This window comes from Lonchura striata, chromosome 4A (genome assembly GCF_050655825.1).
Source record: "Lonchura striata isolate lonStrDom1 chromosome 4A, ASM5065582v1, whole genome shotgun sequence".
Lineage (NCBI taxonomy): Eukaryota > Metazoa > Chordata > Aves > Passeriformes > Estrildidae > Lonchura > Lonchura striata.
Window position 1 is genome coordinate 10109152 of NC_140742.1, and position 22808 is coordinate 10131959.

The 22808-nt window shown below is 40.9% G+C and overlaps 1 protein-coding gene across 26 annotated transcripts in view; it reads right to left on the reverse strand.

Annotated features, from left to right (window-relative positions):
• Window positions 1–22808, reverse strand: part of TENM1 (teneurin transmembrane protein 1) — a 793032-nt gene that overhangs the window by 21914 nt on the left and 748310 nt on the right. For all 26 annotated transcript variants that reach the window (XM_085571039.1, XM_077786535.2, XM_085571036.1 and 23 more), the window contains 3 exons: window positions 8023–8389; window positions 5735–6245; window positions 485–657 (listed from right to left, as the gene is read on the reverse strand). In XM_085571039.1, coding sequence (XP_085427165.1) covers window positions 485–657; window positions 5735–6245; window positions 8023–8389 — 1051 coding nt within the window. The remainder of the gene's footprint in view (window positions 1–484; window positions 658–5734; window positions 6246–8022; window positions 8390–22808) is intronic.

The following is a 22808-nucleotide window of genomic DNA, read 5'->3' on the forward strand; positions in this document are numbered from 1 at the left end:
ATCCCCGAGGTAGCCACTAGTAGAGGTGGGCCTCGTTCTCCCCCTTCCTACAGGTGCTGCCACCAGCTCACAGAACTACCAGAAAGAATACACAGTATTGGCCAAAGAAGGCATTTTAGTGCTAAAATGTCAGTGGAACCTGTCATTCTTCTGGGAAGTATTTCTTTGAATAATAAAGCTCAGTGTATTACAGATTAGTCCAAGTCCTCCAAATATTGAAGCAGAAAGTAGCATGTAAAGCCTGGAGACATCAGAGATTTCAATAATTAGGTTTCATCCACAGAATTTTTCTAAGAGAAGAAGAATTCACTTTTGGCTTCTTTCTAACTGGTAGCCCAGCAGAATTGTAGCTGTTGGTGCTGAAACAAGGGAGAAACAAATGAACTAATTTTTTTTTTTTTTTTTTTTTTTTTTTCTGGCCGACAGCTAAGAATGCAGTAATGTCTAGTGATTAGGGAAGAAATAACAGAAATGCTTTTATTACCTTGTTTTAAAGTATATATTGTAGAGGTAGCTGAGAAGTTTGTGGCTGTGATCACATTCTCCCTGTTTGAAGTATCAAGTTCCACTCGTGTCAGTTTTTCAACATCGCTGTGGAAGCTGCTGACTTCCCCTGTCGGGAAGGTTGCATTGGTCAGGTGCCCATCGGAGTCATACCTGCAAAATGATGTTAAAGAGCCATGAAAATACACCACTGTTGTCGTGTAGATACTCCTAAAAGCACAAAAAATTGTGAAAGAAGTAGGAAGCATTATCAACACTGTGCAGTAAGTAAAAAGGTAAGAATTGGTCTATTTAGCCACTCAAAATGCATTCAGCACCTAGTCTGAATTCCTGCTTGGAGTCTTTTTCAGTGGTGCTGGATGAAATACAACTGGGAATACAATGAGATGCCACCTACATCACTCAGCCTCTGCCAGAGGCTTCTGTGCTGCTCGCAGCTGGCTGGGGCTTCCCCCAGAGGGCTGCGATGCAGGAACAGGGCCACTGGAGGTCACTCGGTGGTCAGGCATCCAACTCACCCCTAAAACGGCATTTTCGTACCCGTAAGATTAAATAAAACCAGTTCTTACCTTCTGCAACACTTAAAAGCTGCCTTTTGTCACAGATGTGTGACGCACATAATGTGAGTGGTGAATGTAAAAAGGGGAACTAAAGCATAACAACAGTGATAAAATTAGATTGAAATCTGCAGGAAATAAGTTGCCTACATGGGTTTTGCTCTTTTGTTTCTTTTCCCCTGGGTCTTCTTAAATCAGCAGGAACTTTTCACCTAGAATCTAGAGGACCACATTTCAGTTCACCTAAACTTCATCAGTGCTAAAGAAATTCTTGTAGCTCAAGGTACTTGATTGTGAATCAGGCCATGTTACCAAAAAGTCAATAATTAATTCCAGAGCTCAGGAGCAGCATTTCTAACAGGTCTTTTCAGTTCTTCTTTCTGATGGTTCACACAGAAACCAGCACAGAGCATTGCTTGGTGCTTGATATTGTTTCAAAATAATACCTCACATCTTAAAAATCTTATTGATGCTGACATGTTTTTATTCACCTAAGACAACTCACTGATATTGCAGAGTATTTGCATGAGCAAAACCAACTCATCTTCATAAAACAGAAACTTACTGTGCAGGTATGAAAGCATAATTAAGTTTTCATGTTTTATTAGTTGTCTCCTCTCACAGACCAGACCGGTATATCAGCTGGTGGAACTGCACTGTTGCCAATGAAACTCTACCTCTTCACATCAGCAGATGATCTGGCTTTGTTCTTCCCTTTCAGGTACTGGCATAATTTCTCTAGGATATTTATTTGCCCCTAATTAATCAGATAAAATCTATATATTGCAAGAACTATTGGTGAAAAAATATCAGGATTTGTCTTCCCTCCAATACAAAAAAAGAAAAATAGAGCTGCTGTTCTTTTCCAAACAAACACTGGAGAATAAACTAGTGAACATCTTGGGGTTTGTTTACAAATAAGTTAAAATTAATAAAATGTTAAATTCAAAATAATCTCTCTCCTTTTCACCTCTCACTGCCCTTATATACATTGTGTGACTTATTTACATTCTCTCCTTATGGCAGTTCTGTGCAAGTTGACTGGATGCCACGGGCAGCAACTAAAATTGACTCAGATCACTACTTTTCATCATTAGAAAACTTCATGAACATCAGGCAGTTATATTTCATTTACTGCTTGATCAAACAGGTGTGACAGCTTGGTAGGTTATTTGGATTTGCTACTGTACCACAGAAAATCCACTAAACCTGCATTTTTAAGGTGCAAATACAGCTGGTTTATTGTAATGTACTTGTGCTCAAGACATGGGATCCATCTTCACTAAGGATCCAGTTTGGCTGCTGATGGTGCTGCTGCTGAAATACAGAACTCCCTGTCTAGCTGAAAATGGGATAAACTGTTCCTGGCTGGTTGGCCAGAAAGGTGCTGACTCCTAATGAGACCCGAGCACACGGCAGAGGCCTCTCACTCGTGTCGATGGTCCCACTGCCTTCAAGGAGGACAGGCAGAAGAGTGTCTCAGAATTGATTCCACAGCATGATCATCTAAAGGGTTTTTTTCCTTCCAGATTGCTCCAAGAAACTCAGCCCTCTGAGGACAGGTTCTGTCACCTTCCACATGATGAATAGCAGCACACTGGGACTCAGCTCCTGCAATGTCCTACCCATACTAATAGGGGTGGAATCATGGCATATTTCTTAATGTTAATTTGGGGCTCAGTTATGCCACTGTTAATCATGTCAGTGACCATTTAATCATGCAAATAATTGCACTGATTTTCAGTACTCACATGAGGAAGTGTTCACCAGTATTTGAAATGCACACATGGGGATATTGCTTCACAATCCATTTGCATTTCTATATGTAGCACAGTTAAGAGTTATATCATTTCAAAGGGAAAGTGGTCTAATTAATTTTTTCAGAGAGAGTTGTTTCTTGCAGGTGTTTTCTTGTCCTTGATTTAATAGAGGACCAGTACTTCCCCTCCCCTTTTACAGCTTTAATGACACAATATTAAAAGAAATCTAGATGACTTAAAATTGTACATTAGCTATAATTGTATGCAAGAGCTCTTTCAGCACTTCAATTCCATCAGATTAGAGTAGATGGATGACAAGTACTTTTGTAGGTAGTTTTCTACCTCTTAATAATTTCCCTCTGTGAGTGAATCTGACATAAAGGTAGATGTTCTGAACAGGTCATTATCTTTGCTCATATTCTCAAGTATGTGTGATATGTGTTGCTAAACAAACTCATCCCTATTTCAGCTTGACAGTGCCATGGGCCGAACTTTTGGATGTGAATGCAAATCTATCTTAAGCACCACAGATGATCTGAAGCAATTTTAAAGTTGCTTTTAGTTCCAATGTTACATTCTCATAGTGCTCACAAGCAATTCATATATATAAGTAAACCCTTCCAAAAATTCTAATTTTCAAACTGAAATTGGCTGTCAGTACAGAATGTGACCTCCCTGGAAAACAGTATCTGGGTAAAAGATAACTAAGACCATCACAGCCCATGATCTATTCATGGCAGCAGGTGAGCAGCATCTCCTGAAAGCACAACTATTCAGCACAGAGGTGATTACAACCCACTGCCCCTCTGACTGGAGCAGATCAGGTGACATTCTGTGTTTCAGTCACTGAGGAATTTGTAATGTATTATGAAAATGACTTAATATATTGGATTGAATATAAATGTTAATGACATGTTTTTATTTAATTGACACAATTTAATTTTGTTGCTGTTTTTGTAATGGAAAAGTTGTAATTCTGTTAATTTTCCCTGACTGATGTAGGCTGGCAGGAGTGTGTGGTCATGCAAAGCCTGGACAACTCAAAGCATTGGTGAGGACAATGTTATCCAGCCTGTAGTTAAAGCTGGGAAAGTATGTAAAACTGTTTAATTTAAAGTATGTAAAACTGTTTAATTTAGCAAAATTTCTTTGTGTTAATCATCATAAAAATCCTCCCTGGGCATAGAATAAACCTATACTACATATAGCAGGAAGCACTTGCAAGCAGGTAAAGTACTTTAAAAGATCTTTCAACATGTGAGCCATACTTTAAAAAGAGGACCAAGCGATAGTATAGCAAGAGCAATAGTGTGAAATGGTTTATGCTCAGTGTCAGTGGGACAGAGAAAGAATGCCAGGACTAAAGGGCACATGACTAAAGATAATCTGCTCACCCATGCTCTAACAATCAAGGCCCTTCTACAAGGCCTGCTGTTCAGCATTTTAATAGACATGACTTGTAGTTACTGTAAAGGCTCTTTGAAAGTGTCACTGGTCTGTGGTCTGGACTGACATCATCATCAAGTGGGGATATAAATGGCTAACTCTCAGCACTGAAATTATTAAAAAGAAACATGCATACATTTACAGTCAGTTCTGTTTATAAAAGGTGACTGTGATCAGTGTTTGAACAGCACCAGGGTATCAGTGAGCTTCTGTTGTTGCAGGAGAGTTTAAGTTTCCATCAATAGATGTTTGATAATGATAACTGAACTAGGAAGACCCTGTATGCTTTTGTTTTCCCAGGTATTGTAAAAAAGGCCCTCTCTAATGGCTTATACTTATGCTATCCTATTAATTTAGCCTTTGGCAGAATAATAGAGAACAGGATGAAGAAACATCCTGTTGAATAAAAAAACCCACATACTAGGCAGCATTTTCTGTGCTTTTATCCTATTTTCATTTGAAGAAATTATAATTCTAAAAACCTGTAATGACAGGGAATCAACTACCTCTCCAGGTGACTCAGGCAGTAACTCACTTCTTATCAATGAGTTTTTTGTTCCAATCTCACCTGGGTGGTTTTAATTTTAATTTTTGACCATGAACTCCTACATTCCACAGAAAATAGGCACTATTATGCTCCTTAAGGACTCTGAACTAGGAACATGATTTCCATGCAGCACTTGCTGCATCCTCAAACAGGGATTATGACAACTAATTACAAATAATGAGAAATCCTGATACAAAACACTTCTTTATAAATCAAAAATGAACTTTCTCTTGGGTTGTTCTTTCTCTGGGACCAGATTGGGATGTCCTGACTCCATCTTTAAATACATTGTCTTGCTTTTTGGAAGTTCTGTCAGTGGTCTTGTTTATGAAGCCTTTCCCACTCCTGTTAATATACAGCCTTTTGCTATTAAATATCCTTTTGTTATTATTACAGATCTTCCTCCCCTGCTGGTAGAGACAGGCTCATTCTTGTCTTTGGATATTCCTTCCACTGTGATTCTTAATTTCCTTTGCAACGCCCTGTTTTCTGATGAGTATGCTAATTTTCCCCTTTTTGCCCTCTTCAGGAATTTTGCAAATTCCTGATTCATATCACAACTTGCCTGTACCTCTTAAGTTACAAAAAAAAAAAAAAAAATCTCATCTTTTCATTTAAAGAAACAGATTCATAACAATAAAGTGCAAACGAAGTGTAATTTCAGGCAATTTCTGCTGCACTTAACAGGCACTATGCACAGAGCTTTTACATATGACAGGTTTAGGCACATAAGAAATGGCAGTGCTTTATTTTAAAAGCTTGTGCAACAGCCCTGCTTGTCCTGTCTCACACAATGTTAGTAGCAGGGTGTCTTTTCAAATTACTAGACCTGTCTAAAAGAAGTTTCAGTGCTCATAGGTAAGTTTCAGACCTCATAAAATAGGGTTCCTTGCACAAGCTATTTAATGTCATGCACTTACTCATACACAGTTGTCCATCCGTTTTCATCACTCTTGGTTGCTAGAAGCCCCGTGTTTCCAGGGTATGTCATCAGGGCCAGGTTGTAGCCTTGGGCATAGACCCTTTTGAGAACCCCATTGCTGCTTATGGTGAGCCAGTAGACCTGGCCGCCCGGCACCACGACCCAGAGGGGCAGCCCGCTCGTGTCCCTGCGGATGTGCACCGAGTTGCCGTTGCTGCTGGTGATGGTGCCCACGTCCCCGTCCCCGCTGTAGGAGAAGTTGTAGATGTAGTCCCTGGTGATGAGGTTGAGCGTGTGCAGGTGGGTGCCGTTGACGGTGAACTGGTAGAGCTCCTGGTCGGCGGGCGAGGCGATCTCGTACAGGTTGGAGTCGCTGAGGTGAGCCCTGTTGCGGCTCACGGCGCGGATGCGCACGTTGCCCAGGTCTGCCACGTACAGCGTGGCATCGGGAGACACTGCCAGCGAGGAAGGTGCTTTCAGCTTTGCATCTTTGGCATATCCACCATCACCTGGAGGAGAAATGGTAATTTTAGCAATCTCTAATGCCCTTGTTAAGCTGATCCTCTAAGCCTGACATGCTGCTTCTCTGCAGTATCATTTACAGGTCAATAAAACAATATCCTCTTCCAACTAATTAAATCCCTATTATCTAAGGTTGGTGCAATTCTAAATTAGTCTCAGTGAAGACAAACAGGAATATAAATTATCTAATTCACCAGCATTTTTGCTGAGTCCCAAACCCTGCTGTTCAGGAAAGCTTTAATGCAGAATTTTTAAAGAAAAGACCATGATACCTGAAGTTTCATTCCCTACTTACTGTCTGTTAGCGTGTTATTAAAGTAGAATTGTGTTGTAAACAAAAAGAAAAGAAAACCCAGTAATTCAGCTAAAATAGCGCTGAAAGAAAGATTAGTTTATACTTATTAAAAACTCAACACTGCAGGAAAACAAAATCAGACAGCAGCCAAAAAGCGCCTTGAGAAACAATCCCTTTCAATATCTCTTGACAATTTACTTGATTTGTGTCATTTAAGGTTTCAAAAGGATCTTTGCATTATCATGGTCTGTATGCATCTATCAAAATGAGTTTACATGAGCAGGATTTTCTGTAAATAGCAAGAAAGCATATTAAACCTCACTCTTGGGGAAAACCACATTACTGTGTGTATTGCTCTCCTTCTCCTGACTGAGACATGAAATTGCTGGAGTGTTTGAGCACACCCTATGCTCCCTTGGAAATGGAAAAATCTGTGAATCTTTCTGCCAAGCTGACCTTGCCTTTCACCAAACCAGGCTGGCACAATCATTATATTTGCCACAGTTTTTTCATTTTTCAGCACTGAGAGTAGTTTTCCTCAATAGGAATCCTGTCCAGGATTCTGTTCCTCACTGGTCTCCCACAGCCACCACTAAAGCTGGCATCACTTGGCAAAGCACAGGAGCCTTTGATTATGATCACAATGCTAGGTCAGCAACCCACCTTCTCTAGAAGACCATTTGCATTTTTTCCTCTCTGTTTTTGACATACTTAATGTTTTCTTGTCAGTAATTAACCTTTTATTTGAAATGAGAGGCTTAAGAATTATGACAACATTATTATGGAGCTGAACATGGCGGTTCTTAGAGATGACAAGATGGCAACATACTGCACACCTCTGTATGGGAATGCTGCCCTTTGTCCCATTATGTTTTTATGAAATAAAAGAGCCACACTTTGCTTTGGTGCATGCAGGGGAGAGTGGCTGTGCTGCTGAGAAAGTCCAGCCATGCACTGCAGCCCTGGAACTGGCTCCAGTTTGAAACACACAAAGAAAAAGAAATTCTGCAGAGTGTATGTTTGCCGGTGGTGCAGTATGACATGAGTGATGAGAAGGCATAAGCTGGTGTTTTGCACTTGATATGAAACCCCTTGGTACTCCTCTTGCTGAGCAGGGCTGCCTGTTCCGGTAGCATTTAGGTACAATTTGGTACCATCTCCAATAGGGGCAAATGCAGCTTTGACAAATGACACAGCAAGGCAGAGCTGGAACTAATTCTGAACAGTGTGTAATCACTGTATCAAAATAGAAAAAGCTAGGACCATCCTGAAGTTCCTCGAGTGGCAAGGGAAGACTCACATCTCAGAAGTCAATGGATTAAATTCATGAAGATCTGCTGATAAGGTTTTGGGCTTTCCAAGGAAACCCAATCACTGCTTGTCTCTCCTTCCCCTTGTTACTGCTGATCTGCAGCTTTACCAGAGAATCTCAACAGATGACAGACAGGAAATAAAAAGCATGTGCTTACCTGAAAAACAATCACAATTAGGATCAATCTTGCAGTCACAATCTGACGGGGCTCCAGCAATGACAGAAATTTCCCCGTTGGTTGTGACCTGCTGGATGCGGTTGATTTTCCTTTCGTCTGTCTCTGCGATGTAGAGGACGCCGCTGTGGGACACGGCGATGGCGCGGGCGGACTCCAGGGTGGAGTGGATGGCCACCTTGCTCACCAGGAAGTGGTCAATGCCGGGCACCTGGCAGTGGATGGGGCGCCCCGCGATAATGCGCACGCGCCTGTTCTCAGAGATCTGCAGGACTATGTTGTTGTCCAGCACATACAGCGAATTGTCCAGAGGGTTCACTGTGAGGTCTGTTGGCCACTCTAACCGCACCTGGAAAAAATATTAAGGGGGAGGCAGGGAAAAAAGGGAGAAGGAATGATTAGGGCAGTACGGCAGATTTCTTTAACCACCTCTGATCATATCATCAAGATGCCTGGCAGATTCTCTCAGTACTGCTTCTCTAGGACCTTTAATTAGGTTTGGAACAAATTTCAACAAGTATACTCTTTTCTGAGGTCCCACTCCAGTGTAGAACAAAATTTGATTTGAAAAGTAATTCAGCACCCTCTGAGAGGTATTTGCACAAGTCCATTAAAGCGGGAACTTTATTACACCTATGCAGTCATGCAAATAAAAACACACACTTCATGTCATGCAACATCAGCCAGAAAATTTTTTAGGTCTCAATGTTATTGTTTCAAGGTTGCAGTCAATGCTGGCAGAGTGGAAAACAGTGAGAGGTTGTCAATGTTGTAACACTTTAATTGCCTGTTAGCAAAAAAGGAAAATGACATACCAGAAGAGTAGGACACATTTCTACTGTTATTTACTAAGCAAGAAATGTTTATAAGACTTACATGCCACAAAAAACACAAGCTTAATTCTTTGTAACAAAATAATACACCAATATATCTTATTTTGTATGATAATGTAGCCAAGCTTAATTATTTATAATGATTTTGCTTTGTGAATTAATTATTTCAGTCATGGATTAAGTAAACTTGTCATACTTAAGGATAGCTTTTTGCCTTTCTCCATGCAGGTGAGAGTGCAGACCAAAGGAAGTTTCAAACCAAGCTGGAAGAAATAGCTGAAGAATGACCTCACTCATCTGATATCTTTTGCATTGTGATCTGGAGGAATTAAACATGCTTCAAATTAAAAGCGGGGCTCCCTGTCAATCTGAAAGGCAACCAGTACACAGGCTGCTGATTACAGCATGTGCTGGCCAGAGCTTCAAACTCCTTCTGCTGAGAAAGGCATTGCAGGATTGCAGAACTGGGAAACAACAACAGAGCAGGCCGGTCCCTCTCCCCGTGCCATGCCAGTGGAGGATTTGGACTCCAGGTTGTCTCTGGAAAGGTCAGAAAACAGCAGAGCCCCTGAGATTCCAAGATATCATATTTAAGTCTGTCTCGGGATGCTTTACTTATTATCCTTCATGAAGAGATGGCTCCTTTTATCTGAGTGGAATTTTTCTGGTCTAAATATTTAAATCATCAAAAGACAATAATTACCAGCCTGAAATGTAACTGTTTTATATGCTTTATATGTCACAGAAGCTTTTACTATTTCACTTATTCGCACTTTGATGCTGGTTTTGCTCATTTTCCCACTGTGCTAATTAAAAGCACTATGAATGTAGAGACTGCTGATGCTAACACAATGCTCAGCACTGAGGAACACCATATGGTGGAGTGTGTGGCCATCACTAGCCACCTGCTTGCCTGGGGTCAGCTTGGCAACCAGGCTGGACGCCAAGTCTCTCTCCCTTTCTCAAGCAGCAGTATTTCCTGAATAATCTCATTTCCAGGAGTGCACTGCTGGTTTGGTAAGTGATGTTTTAATAATGTGAGGGCACTGCAGCTGTCGTGTCTCATCCTGTGCAGTGACCACACAGTTACAAAGGTTCACGGAACAATCCCATTCCTCCTTGTGCCCACAACTGGCATTAAGACTAATGCTGTTGGGCTCAACATTTCTTCTGAACCAGGTGGTTGAAGCCTTCCAAATGATGCTAAATGTGCTGAACCAGTTGGAAACAGATTCTGCCCATAACAGTGCTAATTTCTGTGCATGTGTGACTGCCTGGGTTCCACCCACTGCTCTGAGGCTGGTTTGCACACCCCTGTTAGCTCTTGCTTCAGCTGAGAGTTCACTGGGACACCAAATAAAACTCTTCACTTAACCGAAAAATCTACGTCTATGTGGCTTTCTCCAAGAAGCTTGGAAAAAAACATATTTGCAATGCACCTTTTAATGCAGAATAATTGCTTTTTCTACCAAAGTAGATGGATTTGTTTTAATGGCAAATAGACACCTTCAACTTTAAGGGCCTCCACAGATGGCATTGCTGTAAAAATAATCTTTGATTAACTGTAACTAGATTATTCACAAATAAAAATATGGGACAAAACCATCTATTTTACCATAATTACCTTGCCTAGCACCTGCCATGTTTTGATAGCTGGTTTTCTTTTTTGGACCAGCCACACAGCCTTCACCCAGCAATAATGTGAATTCCTCCCACTGTGAAGGTATGTCTGGTGTCCTGCAGATAAACAGGGACTGGTTTGGGACTAAACAACTTTTTCTCTGGTTTATTTGGGGCTGCTTTGGTTTACTGAGATAGAAGAAACTCTTATGCAGCTGCACATTTCACTTGAAGCAATGCGCCTAAAGCTTAACAGCTGTTAACTGCAAGCGTATTTGCTTTCATACTGCTCACATCTGTAAAACTAGCTGCAGTGAGGTAAAAATACATAAAATTTTAGTTGGAAATATTCAAATAATTTTTGTTACTACACCAGAACTGCTGCCCAGCTCTCTGCTCTGCAAAGCTAACTGAAGGTAATTATTCCTACAGCTTCCCTTCTGCAGTTTAAAGCAATCATGGATGTATCCATGGTTAAATTTAATCTGAAATATTAGAGCTAGCATACCTGTCTGGAGATTGTAGCATAAAAACCAGCTGCTGCACACTGCAAGCTTATGCTGGTGAAATTGGAGGGGGAAAAAAGGTGCAATAGCCCAATTAAAATCAAACATACACAACAGCACAAATCACTGAGCATTCCTAATCTGAACAAGAATTTCACAGATTTAGAAAAAATCTGCACTGTTCTTGTCAAGATTAGTTTTCATGACATCTTAAACTAGTGTAAGATGGGACTGCTGCTGTCCCACTCCATCCCTTCTCCCAGTGCAGTCCACAGCAGCAAGGCCAGTCCATGTGTTCCTACAGAGAGAAGGTTCAAGACAGTTTGCTGGCAAAAAACTAATCACCTAAATCAGTTTAAGCTGAAGTGTAACTGCACCCTCAGGTTCACTGTTACCTTGAAAAGTCACTGGTTGTTTACTTCTCGTTAAAGCAAGCTGCCCTCTGGCAGCTTCTGTGACCAAACCATCAGTTGTGCTTCATTCAAAGGCAATAAACATTTTACAGAGAAGCACCTCGATTTTCATCTGATACCACTGTGCCTACTACAAAGTTTTTCCAGACAAAACCTCAGTTAGAGTTAGAATATTAAATCCGTTAATCAACCTTTAAATTTGAAGCAGTACTTCACAAGTCTGTGTAAAATAGTCCTTTTCTATATAAGTATATATTTTTTGTAACTCAAAATTGGGCCAATTCCAAGCATTTTTTTCTTATATTCAATGGGGCTGCTTTTTTTTTTTTTTTTTGAGCACTGACCAGAAATGGCAGTGCTGATTATCCCATTATAAACAAGCAGCCAGGGTTTGTTTATTCATCACAGACTGAAATGTTCAGGTGACAATTCTGTTTGGTTCATGGGGGACTGAGTATATACAATAGAAATCACTAACAAAACAAGTGAACCCTTGAGCAATGAGACTTTTTGCATGTAAGTATTAACATGTCAGCTTTTCTGGGAATTCAGCATTTAACTGTTAGCATAAAGACAACAGCTACATCTAATAATCCATCTCTGGTTTGAGAAGTGCAAAATTAACACCCACCAGTCTGGCTTTCTAATACATTTTTTCATGTGAAGTGCACTAAGGTGGCTTTAGTTTAAATGAATTTTCACTGGATATTTCACCATGAGCTGCAACACAGGCTGCAAGGGAATTTCTGCTCCAGAACCTAGAGCATCTCCTCCTCCTTCTTCACTGACCTGGATGGCTGCAGAGCTGTTCCTCTCACATATTCTCACTTATCTATCTTGAGGAGGTTTTTTTCTCTTTTTTAGACACATTATCCCAGAAGTGTTACCACTGCTGCTAATGCCTTGGCCAGCATTGGGTCTATCTTGGCCTTGGATCCACTGGACATGGGGGCTTCTCACAGAAGCCATCTGCAGCCCCCCTGCTAAAGCAAACCTTGCCACACAAACCCACTCCATTCTCCCACAGCAAAGCTTGCCAACTAAATTAATAGCATCAGCTTTTTGCCCCATGGCACTGCTAGGAGAGTCCACACGTATTCTTAACCATATGTGCCTGTAGATGTACACACATGTGGCAAGCACATTTCTCTCCCTCTCAGGATTTTTCATAGAGGTGCACAGAGAGAAATTAAAGAGAAAACAATTTCTATTTCTGCTCCTTGTTTTTCCTCTGTGGAATGTGTTTGGAGAATTGTTTACCTGGAGTGAGTGCTTGATTGGATTCTGGTGAGGATTGTTTGAGCCTGATGGCCAATCCAACCCACATGGGGCTGGACTCGAGAGAGAGGGTCATGAGTTGTGGGAGAGTTAGAGTCAGAGAAAGTAGTATGTAGTTTTAGTATCCTCCTTTTATATAGTATATTAATGTATTTTAGCATAGTTATAATAAATAAATCATTCAGCCTTCTGAACTGAGTCAGACATCGGCATTTCTTCCCATTGGGTTCACCTGCATTTACAATACACACATCCATGAGTTAGTTTGTGAAGAACACTGCTTCACTTTTGGTTTTGAACATATGGATGAAACTTTCTGCACATTTTGCATGACGTTTGATGGCTGAGCCATTTTTGCTACTGTTTTAAACAAATCATATCAAACAATTTACACTGTTCATATCAAAGTAAGACAAGTAAAGAGTGAAAAATTTATCCTTGTCTGCAAATGCCAGTTTCAAGAGCTTAACTGTTTGGTTGTGGGGGTAAATTTCAGTGGGATAAGTTTCATTTATCATGGATTAAAAGAAGCTGCATAAATCCCTAGAAAGGCTTCACCATTGCTTTGATTTCTTGCCATGCATTGCTTGTTTATTTTGATTCAATTTCATGTAGTAGCATGAAATTCATGCCAAAATTTTTTCTGATAGTCCTGACTGATGGATTACTTCCTATCTGTGCTGCTCAGCTTCAAGCACTTCTGTTTATGCTACCCCTTCCTGTCTTCAGCTCTATGATATGCACTTGTAGACCTGCTCATGGCCTCTTCTGGATTTCTCTTTTGCTGCTAACTTCCTTTATAAATTTCCTTTTATTTATCTTAAGAATCATAAAATATCCCGAGAGGGATGGACCTGCATATATCTAGTCCAACTCCTGACCTTGCACAGCACAGCCCCAAAAATCACACCATGTGCCTGGGGACATTATCCAAATGCTCCTTGAACTCTGTCAGGCTTGGTGCCAGGAACACTTCCCCGTTGTAGGGCCCAACCACCCTCTGGGTGAAGATGGGTGAAGAACCTTTTCCTAATATCCAACCTGCATCTCCCCTGGCACAGCTCCATGCCATTCCCAGGGGTGCTATTCACGCTCACTTCAGATGTTGTTTCCAGGCCAAACCCTTTTGCTCACCACAATGTTCTCCTCCTAAGTAGCATTTTTCTCTCTTGCTGCCTAAACCCTTCTTTCTCCTTCCTCCTGGGAGAGAAGTGGCTCCAAGGAAGGACTCACACAGGCAGGCCATTAGGAGTGAGCTGGTAGTTTACAAGGCTGAAGGAGACTGGTTCTGCTTCCCTGAACTCTTCACAGGATGTCTCACTATATATATTTCTCTCTCTTTTTTTTTTCCCTTTAACAATCATGGATATTTTTTCATTTTCTGTCAGCTTGCTCTCACTCTGGGCTCTTCCTTTTGTTGACACTGACACTGTCAGCTCCCCTCATCAGCTTTGCTCCTTTTTTAATGGCACACAGTGACACGGTTCAGGTCCTGTGGTTTGACACTGGGGAACGTTTCCCTATGGTGGGATTACAGCCTCATCCCGTGCTGGAGGAGCCTTTGTGTCTCCTGCTTCTGATAGCATAAAATCCAAAATTTTACAGTTCAGTTGTAGCAATCCCTGCCCTAGACTTCACAAATGTTGCTCTCTGCACTCACTGGTTCCTAGTGAAAAACCCAGATAAATGAGTTTTACAGCCTAATGGCTGCTGTTTTCTACCCTGGGCTGGGAAAGCAGCTGTGGCACATTTTACAGATGCAGCTCAGAGGTCTGAGGGCCACCAGTTCTCCAGGGTTTTGGCTCAGAGAGTCTCCCTGCCAGCCTGCTTTTTCTTTAATTATTTCCAGCTGATGAGGGACCTGCTGCAGGAATATGAAGGAAAGGCACCACTTCAACAGCTTTCACTGCTTGTCTTTGCTTGCTTCAAGACTAGCTGTGCACTCATTTCCCAGCTCTCTTCTTGTTTTATAATTTCTTGTTATTTTTTACTGCTTCACAACTTCAAAGACCGTATCTGGGGTCTAGTAAATCGATAGAAAAAGTTGATTTCTATGGGGACGGTTTTCAAATCGTCCTTATTTAACAATAGAGGGAATATTATCCAGAGTCACATAAGCACACTGACTATAAAAATCAATGGGACTTAGATTGCTAAGCCATTTAAGCCTGTTTAAACATGGTACCCATGGTTTACACAGGCTATGAAAGGAACACTTTGTTAAATGCCCAGAAGGAATTTATGAAGTATTTAGAACAGACTGGTACCTCTGAGAGGAGGAATCTTAGACTCTTCAATTAAAATATCTCAAAATAGACCATGAATTTGAATCTAACCCAAACATGTCTCCAGTGCTGGAGTGGGAATAGATGTCCTCCAAACATGCTGCTGCAGGTAATTTGCACAGCCAAAAGGAGGGAATGGGACCAGGTGGAAATCTAGCTAATAACAGGACTGGCTCCATTCTGCCTCACTTTGTAACTCACAGTTCCAGGTCCTGGGGCTTGTCAGACAAGATGGCACAAAAGCGAGGTTGCATAAATCTTGAGTTTTGGCTTCATCTCTCTATTTTGGGCTCAGAAGTTCTGGATACAGAAAGCTATTGTGCTGCCAATGCAGATAAGGGAAAGGAGTATCTGGAAAAGCTTTAATTGAGACAGTAATTAAGAGCTGTTTGAGAACAGTGAGGGGCTGGAGCTAGCATGTTATTGTGTCTTTTGTTTCCAATAACTGCTGAGCTTCATAAAAGCATCTGGCCTGAAAACTGAGAGGATGAAAGCATACATAAAATGAAATTTCCAAAACTGAAAAAGGCAAACCCCTCGCTTTCAGTAACACCAGCCACTGGGAATATATCACCTAAATTCAGACTCTTCCTTGAATTCTGAATAAAACTCCAAATGAAAATTTAAATTAAATTCTTGAAATTAAATCTTCCTGCAAATTTGTGCCCAGGAAATCGCCTGCCTCTGCAGGATCTTGACCTCTGACAACAGCTCTGCTCCTTTAACTCCAGGGATGGCAGAAAGCAGGACTGGGTGAAGTGAAGGATGAGGATCTGCTGCCAGGATGTTTCCAGTTGAGATGTGGGAGCCAAAACTGCTCCTCAGCCAGCTCAGGGCTGTGAAACACATTCCCACAAGGATCAGAACAAATGCCAACTCCACAGCTTTCACAAGAAAATACAAATTCACTTCTGTGGTTTAAGCCTTCCCTTAAGAGTTAAACTCGCAAATACAACTTCTGCAAGGGAAAGAAAACAGGATGGGAAGAATAACTATCCTGCAATTCATGCTTATGGCAGGACATCTTCTATAGCAAATTCCTACAACATTATGCAATTCAGTAGTAAAAGCTTTTTAAAATCCATTGTAAGAGTGAACTAATTATTTACTGAAATTTAACAGAGAGTTAAAGCAAAACAGCTACAGAAGTTTTATGGCTATCTTTAAATGACACATTTTTTCCCTCATAGATATAAAAACAGTAGGCAGAAAAACCAACAGAAGTAATTTGAGTTCTTACTTTTACAGAAATTAGTACCAAGATCAATTGTTACCACAAGATGATTTTCTGCAATTAATCTTTCCCAAGTATTTACACAATAGGTATTTCAACTGGGGAAAATGAATGCCAATAAACTAGCTAAGGTGCTGAACAGAAAGCAAACACATACTGCTGTAAGACTTCAAACAGCTAACAGAAAAAAATTAGGCACCTTGCATTTTGCAGAACAAACAAGACAAGAGCATTCTGTGCTGCAACCCTTCAGTGAAAGCATTTTTATTGATTAAATGCAAGAAAATGCACTGGAGAACGTTTGAGTCTAGTCTGAGACTGTAAGCAGGCACTCTCTGCTTTAAATTTCTGTCAGTTCAGGGCTTTGGTTACTGCTGTGATGCATATTTGGATATGCATTGTCAGACTGTGCCAGAACAGCTTACAAGGGTAACATTTAGGACTAAAGCTTTTTAAGCAAAATTCAATAACTACCACTTGACTGAATAACATATCTCAAGCCTGAGATGGATTAACTTGGACATAGAAGGAGAGAAATTCTCTTTACTTGCCTTCCAAAAAGGTTCTAGAAAAGAGATTTTAAAAGTGCACCTGAAATTAGTTTTGCACCGGGTTCCTAATCAGATCAATAGTTTTTGATTTTCAGTAGCTGAGTTTGAAATCTAGAAAGGCATAGCATGGCTTCAGGCCTAGAAAGGCTCAAAGGGCTCCACAGAAATGCCAGGCAGGCTCTAAGAAAAAGCTCTAAAAGGCTTCCAAACTACTGCAGGAGAAAGATCCAGTGGCTCTCAAGCCATGCTCCAGAAGCCATGGATTCTGCTGCTCCATGAGCTGTAGCTCTAGAAAGGCTGCATACCTTAAAAAGTCCCAGATGCCTTCAGAGTGACCCTTGACATCTCTAGTGAGGTCCTAAATATCTGGATCTCAGGCGTCCAGCAGCTTCTGGACCCAGAAAGCTAAAAGAATCCTTAGCAAGTACTAGATCTAGAAATGTCCTTTAAAATCTCTTCCTTATTTCTTCAAGCCAAATAAAAAAAAAAAAAATGAAGCAAATAGCATAAATCCTTCTGATTGACTGAAAGCATACAAAAATAATTTCACAATGAAATTAGTTCCTTAAGACTAGACTACTTATACAAGTTTCAACCATTTGAACTCTTCTGATTCCCTAAATTTTTGGCACACCTTTCTTGAGCCACCCAACACACATAGCTTATGGCAGCAATAGCAAAAATCATGGGTTTTTTATTGTCACTGTTGATATGGACAAAGAATTTTAATTCTGAAGTACCAAGAAAAAAGGAATAAAAATGTAGAACATATGGATGGAGGATCTAAAGAGTTTTAAATCATATCGTGACTTTCCCTGGTTCTCACTGGAGACAGCTACACACTGTTCAGTTTCCCATTCTGCTTTGAGCAGTTGATTGAATGGCTATTGAGTGATGTTCAGACATTTATGATTTCCTGCAATGTGACCTACATTGCTAAACTTCGTAAATTTATTCTCCAAGGCAGTGTATCATTTTGCATGGCATACTCATCCCAAAGGAAGCTATCAGCAGGAGATGAAGCCCAGTTTATAAAAGCTGAATGTCCTCCAGACATTTTTAACTAATTTGTTTGTAAATGTGTTATTGTCAGAGTAACATACTGTATAAAATGGTGCTCTCTATCATTCTGTTTGCAGCTCTCTGTGACCTGAGCCCCATAATGCACAGCTTTAAGAACACCCTCACTGTGGCACACTACAAATGGGTAGAACCCATTTCTGTCTTGACATTCACAATTTTTTTCCTCCACTGAGGAAAATTTTTTTTCCTCCACAGTGTCTTTTCATTATTTTTTTCCCTTGGCACAGCCAGTGGTAGAAAAGATGCTGCAGAAAACATGGTATCATGGAGAGATGAAATCAGGCATTCTTACCTGTCACTGCCCAGGCTGCAGCTCCTGCCATGGTACCTACTCTGACCAATGCAAGAATTTCTGTCCCTGCAGTGTGTGACATCTCTGCAGGACAGATCACCTCTGATGCCTGCTGCCCTCAAGACTCCAGACTTGTGACAACCCCTTTGGTTGTCACTCCTCTGGTCCCCTCCCTAAAAAAAAAGCTGTGCAACATTTCCAAGTGGCCAATACAGTGTGCAATCTGAAAGGTTTGGAACAGAGGCAGTAAAGACAGCTCCACACAGAGCTCAGTTATTATTGTTATTCACTTCATAACACAAAAAACCTGTTACATCTGTGGGAGGTCCTTTGGCCCATAAATAAGTGAAGGACTGCTTGGTGAGAGGAGGAAAGCAACATGCACACAGTTCCAGCCCTGACAATTTTGAAAAACATGGCTAAAGTAGGAATTGTCTCCATCAAAACAGCTGTTTGTTAAATCACAGGCAAACCTTGCTAGTGGCTGTGGATGAACCACTGGATTAAAACAAAAGGAGGGACATTGCCTGCTTGCTTTGCCTCTGCATGTTCCTTTGAACACCCACATTCTCTTCTCAGCAGATTGACTTGGGGCTTGGAGCCCAGGATGGCAGGGACCAGCTTTCACTATCTGATTATTTATGGTACCTCTGCAGTGTATGAAGAAACCACATACATCCGTATGTATACACAGTCACATATGCACATACAGATAATAGATTAGGTATCAATATCTCCTTCATGCTTACATTTTGTCTATTATGTCTCTGCAACAGATGAAAAAAGACAGATGTAGTGACCAATGTATCTCAACACATTGCAGACTCCCACCAGTCTGACAAAGCTGTACTGAACATTTTCTACAGTGCAATTCAATACAGTAGAGATAATAATTTTCTGCCAAAAATAACTGATCCACTTTACTCCATTGTCCTGAAACCATATTTAGATAAGAGAGATAATCAAAGGCTACTTGCACATATGAAATAAAAGGTGGAGCTTTAAGAGAAGTTGGTTGCTCATGAAAGACTGACAGGAGAGGCAAAAATAAGACAGGCTTCTCATCTGGGAAGCCATTCCCCAGATGGCTAAGACAAGGTCAGGAGTTTGTGGAGCTGGGCAGTGTGACACAGGTGGTGGGTGGGCTGGAGAAAGCCTGGGGGTGGCAAGGCAGCTTGGATGAGCTGGTGGGTGGTTATGTGCAAGGCTTTGTGCATGTGCGGGCAGCGTTTGGTGAGTGTGGAGGTTTCTTCTAGCTGCAAGGATGCATCTGAGAGCACCTGGACTCAGGGCTGAGCTGCTCCCTTCTCACCAGCTATCCAATTCTTAAAGAAGATTCTTTCTTCTTGCAGTTGCTTATTAGAAACACAGTTTTGAAAAAAGAATTAAAACTTTTTGTATAGCAGGAAGTAAGAGGGAAGTAAGGAGCAGAGGTCTCTTTCACTTCCTCATCAAGTGTCTAATACTGCCTCAGCAGTCAAAGGAAAGGATGCAATAGCTGGAAGAATTCATTAAATGTAGTCTTATACTCAGTCATAATGGATTATTTATGGCAGATAATTGAGATAAATTTCTGTTCTGCAGGTGCTCAATACAAACAGAATATTTGGGCTTTAAGGGAGAAATGGCAGTGTGACTTCATCAGATGCTACCTTGTGTCTATGACTAATTTCAAATTCAGTGATAGAATAATTTGATTGGAATATAAATTAGTTCTGAAGAAACCAGCCTGCTGTTTGATATTAAAAAAATGACACTGTACACCTACAAGTTTGATTTATAAGCTGTCAGACTTTTTTTCACCTGAGGTTCTAATCCTATGAGGCTCTTTTTGCTCAGCTTCTGTTGAAGAGAGGCTACTTTGCTGATCCTGTACTCCAGAAAAAGATATTTGCCCTTATACATGAAGATCCATTTTTAGAAAGGCTTTTAGCTTGGTTTGGCTTCGCAGTCTGGATGCTAGTGAGTGCTTGCTCCTGCATATGCTATTATGGCTGGAACAATTTTGTATAGACGTACAATTTCTGAAGAGTAACAATTAATTGGAGGGACACCTCATTTTTGAAAAGGTTTGAAAATGCCTCAGTGAAGACCTGTTCTGGTCTATTTCTCAGAAGCACATACTTTCTTGTGAGATACAGTTGCTCTTTACTGCACACTCACCTCTCACTACCCTTTCAATTAAGCTTGGTGAAGTCCTGGTTCCACTCAAGTCAGTGGCAAAACAGCTGCTGGCTTTGCTGGGGCCACGACTTCCACTCCAGCAAAGCCAGAGAAGAAAGAACACGAAATAAAGCAGTAGAAGAAAAAAGAACCAGAGAACAAGATGACTTTATTTTGGGGAAAAAAAAAACAAAAAACAAACCAGCTTTGTGGGCTCCTTCATCCAGCAAGACCCAGAAAAAATAACAAGAGTTCTTTTTTAAAAAGAAAAAATCTCTGAAAGTCTTCTGTAAGGGAAGACCACAAATAAAATAAAAGGGTCTATAAATTGTTATTTCTGTTTTGTGTGCCTTTGTTCTGCAATTTGGAATATTTATGCTGCATTAATTGCCCACAGCTAGAAGGACATATCAAAAGACACAGGCAGAGGACTAAAAGGAAAAGAAGAACAGGAGTAGTTCTGCAATACTTTGCAACAGTGAAAATAAAGTAGTCCCTTTCTGATGGCACAATTAGAATATTGTGCATCTAGTGTTAAAAGATGTCTTTTCTTCTTTCTGCTTTTACAAGAATGCAGTTTATAATGTCGGGTACATAGAGAAATACCTAAAGGAATAGTGTGTGTTCTGACCTACAATACTAATTAATTAATCAGCCCCTTGTAATCCTGCAGTTGCTCTGTAATATTCTACTCTCAACCCGGCTTAGAAGTACTTCAGCCTACAATCAATTTGGTTTTGTGCTGGCAGCTCGCTTCCTGTGTTCTCACCCGGTCATCAGATCATATTTTTGTCTTTCACATTTTTCTTTCCTTCCTCCAAATGTACCCAGTAAAAGTTCTGTTCAGGCTGTGCTTGCTCCGATGAGCAGACCCTCATTGCTGCTTTCATGCGAGGTCACCATGTCCTGGGAGCTTTTTGTTCTGCTCAAAAGGCTTCCACAATGCCACTGAAGCATATTGTGCCTGTGCAGATGCTGCTGGGGAGCGCCTGCAGCACTTGTGACTGCAGGAGCAATGTCAGCGTTTGCATTTTTGAGATATGTAATACATTTTCAAGCAATTCTGCTCATCTTCACTCCTGCTTCCCAGCAGTCTGTCTCTCGCTTCACTATTTCAAGTAGGTCATCAACAGCAGCACTTATTACCCTCTCCCCTCTTCTCCATCATTCAAAGCAGGCTGCCCAGGACACAACATTCCTGCCACGCATGGGTCGCCTTTAAACCCTGTTCTAGAAATCTGCCTTTTAATTTGACCTGTGCAAGCAAATTGCCTACGTAAGTAACACTGTCACATTTTTATAAGGGAGCAAAACATTTTGCAGTGTCACTGAAGTTTATGTGAAGCAACACAATATAGATGGTTTCCTCACGTGGAGAACTGCTGAACAAAGGCTGATGAAGTGCAAATGTCAAGAAAAATTCTTCCAACCAAACCTTTCATTTTGGAACACGGCGGTGACAGTTATTAACACCATCAATCAGGTCGGAGCTATTGCTTTGGCACAGACTCGTGCCTAGTGGGACTGACATAAGCACAAGAACAAGACCATGGTTCCAGGCAAAGAAAAAGCTCTTGGGATTCATTTTCTGTTGACTTGCAAATGTTTGGTCTCTGTATTTGCAGTGACTGTGCTCAAGATTGGTTTAAACAGCTCCCAAATAATACCTGCAGCCACTCACACAGATAAAAATGACTTGTGGTTTGGAGCGGTGGAAATTCAGCCCACATATTTCTCATGGGAGGAAAGATACAGGATGAAATTGCAAGATGGTAGAAATATCTGCTAATTCTCTCCTCAGCTTTCACTGTAGCATTGGAGGCAGAAAAGCAAAGCTTATCACTCAAGATGAGCTGTAGTGTTTTTACTTTCACACAAAAACTCCCACAACGTCAATATAACTTCCAAGAACACTGGATCTGATGCAGTCTGGCTTCCTAAGGACTTCTGTCGCATGGCTGACTGACTTGGGAGTTTAATAAGATCCAAGCGCGAAATGAAGTTTTCCTGTGAATGGGGCATTTATTACATCCTGAGTAGAATCTCTGGAGTTTAATAAAAGAAAGCTTATGCTGCAATATTTCCTTTTGAAAGGGCACTTTAGGTTTCTGTCCTCCAGCTGGATTAATATTTTTTATGGAACATGTAGGAATTTAATTGCTGCGAAGGCGGGTGTTTCTCTACAAATTTGTTTGAAATTGGCCCAAGCTTTTAATTTACTGTGAGGAAAAGAATACTGACAGACAGACAACAGACAGATACCCACACAATGTGCTCTCAGCTGCTATCAATAAACTAGCTAAAAAATATCAGTGTAACCTAGAGATGTGCAAACATGAAGAGAGTGTGTACATGTGAGATAAAAAACAATCTGGAGAGGCCTCTGGTCTAGACAAGGATCCAGCCCAAGGCCATCAGGCAGTGAAACTGAATGATGATCCCATCTTTTTTCTTTCTCTCTCCATCCAAGTCCCTTCCCTTGGCACTCCTGTTGTGGCTCGTGACCATGT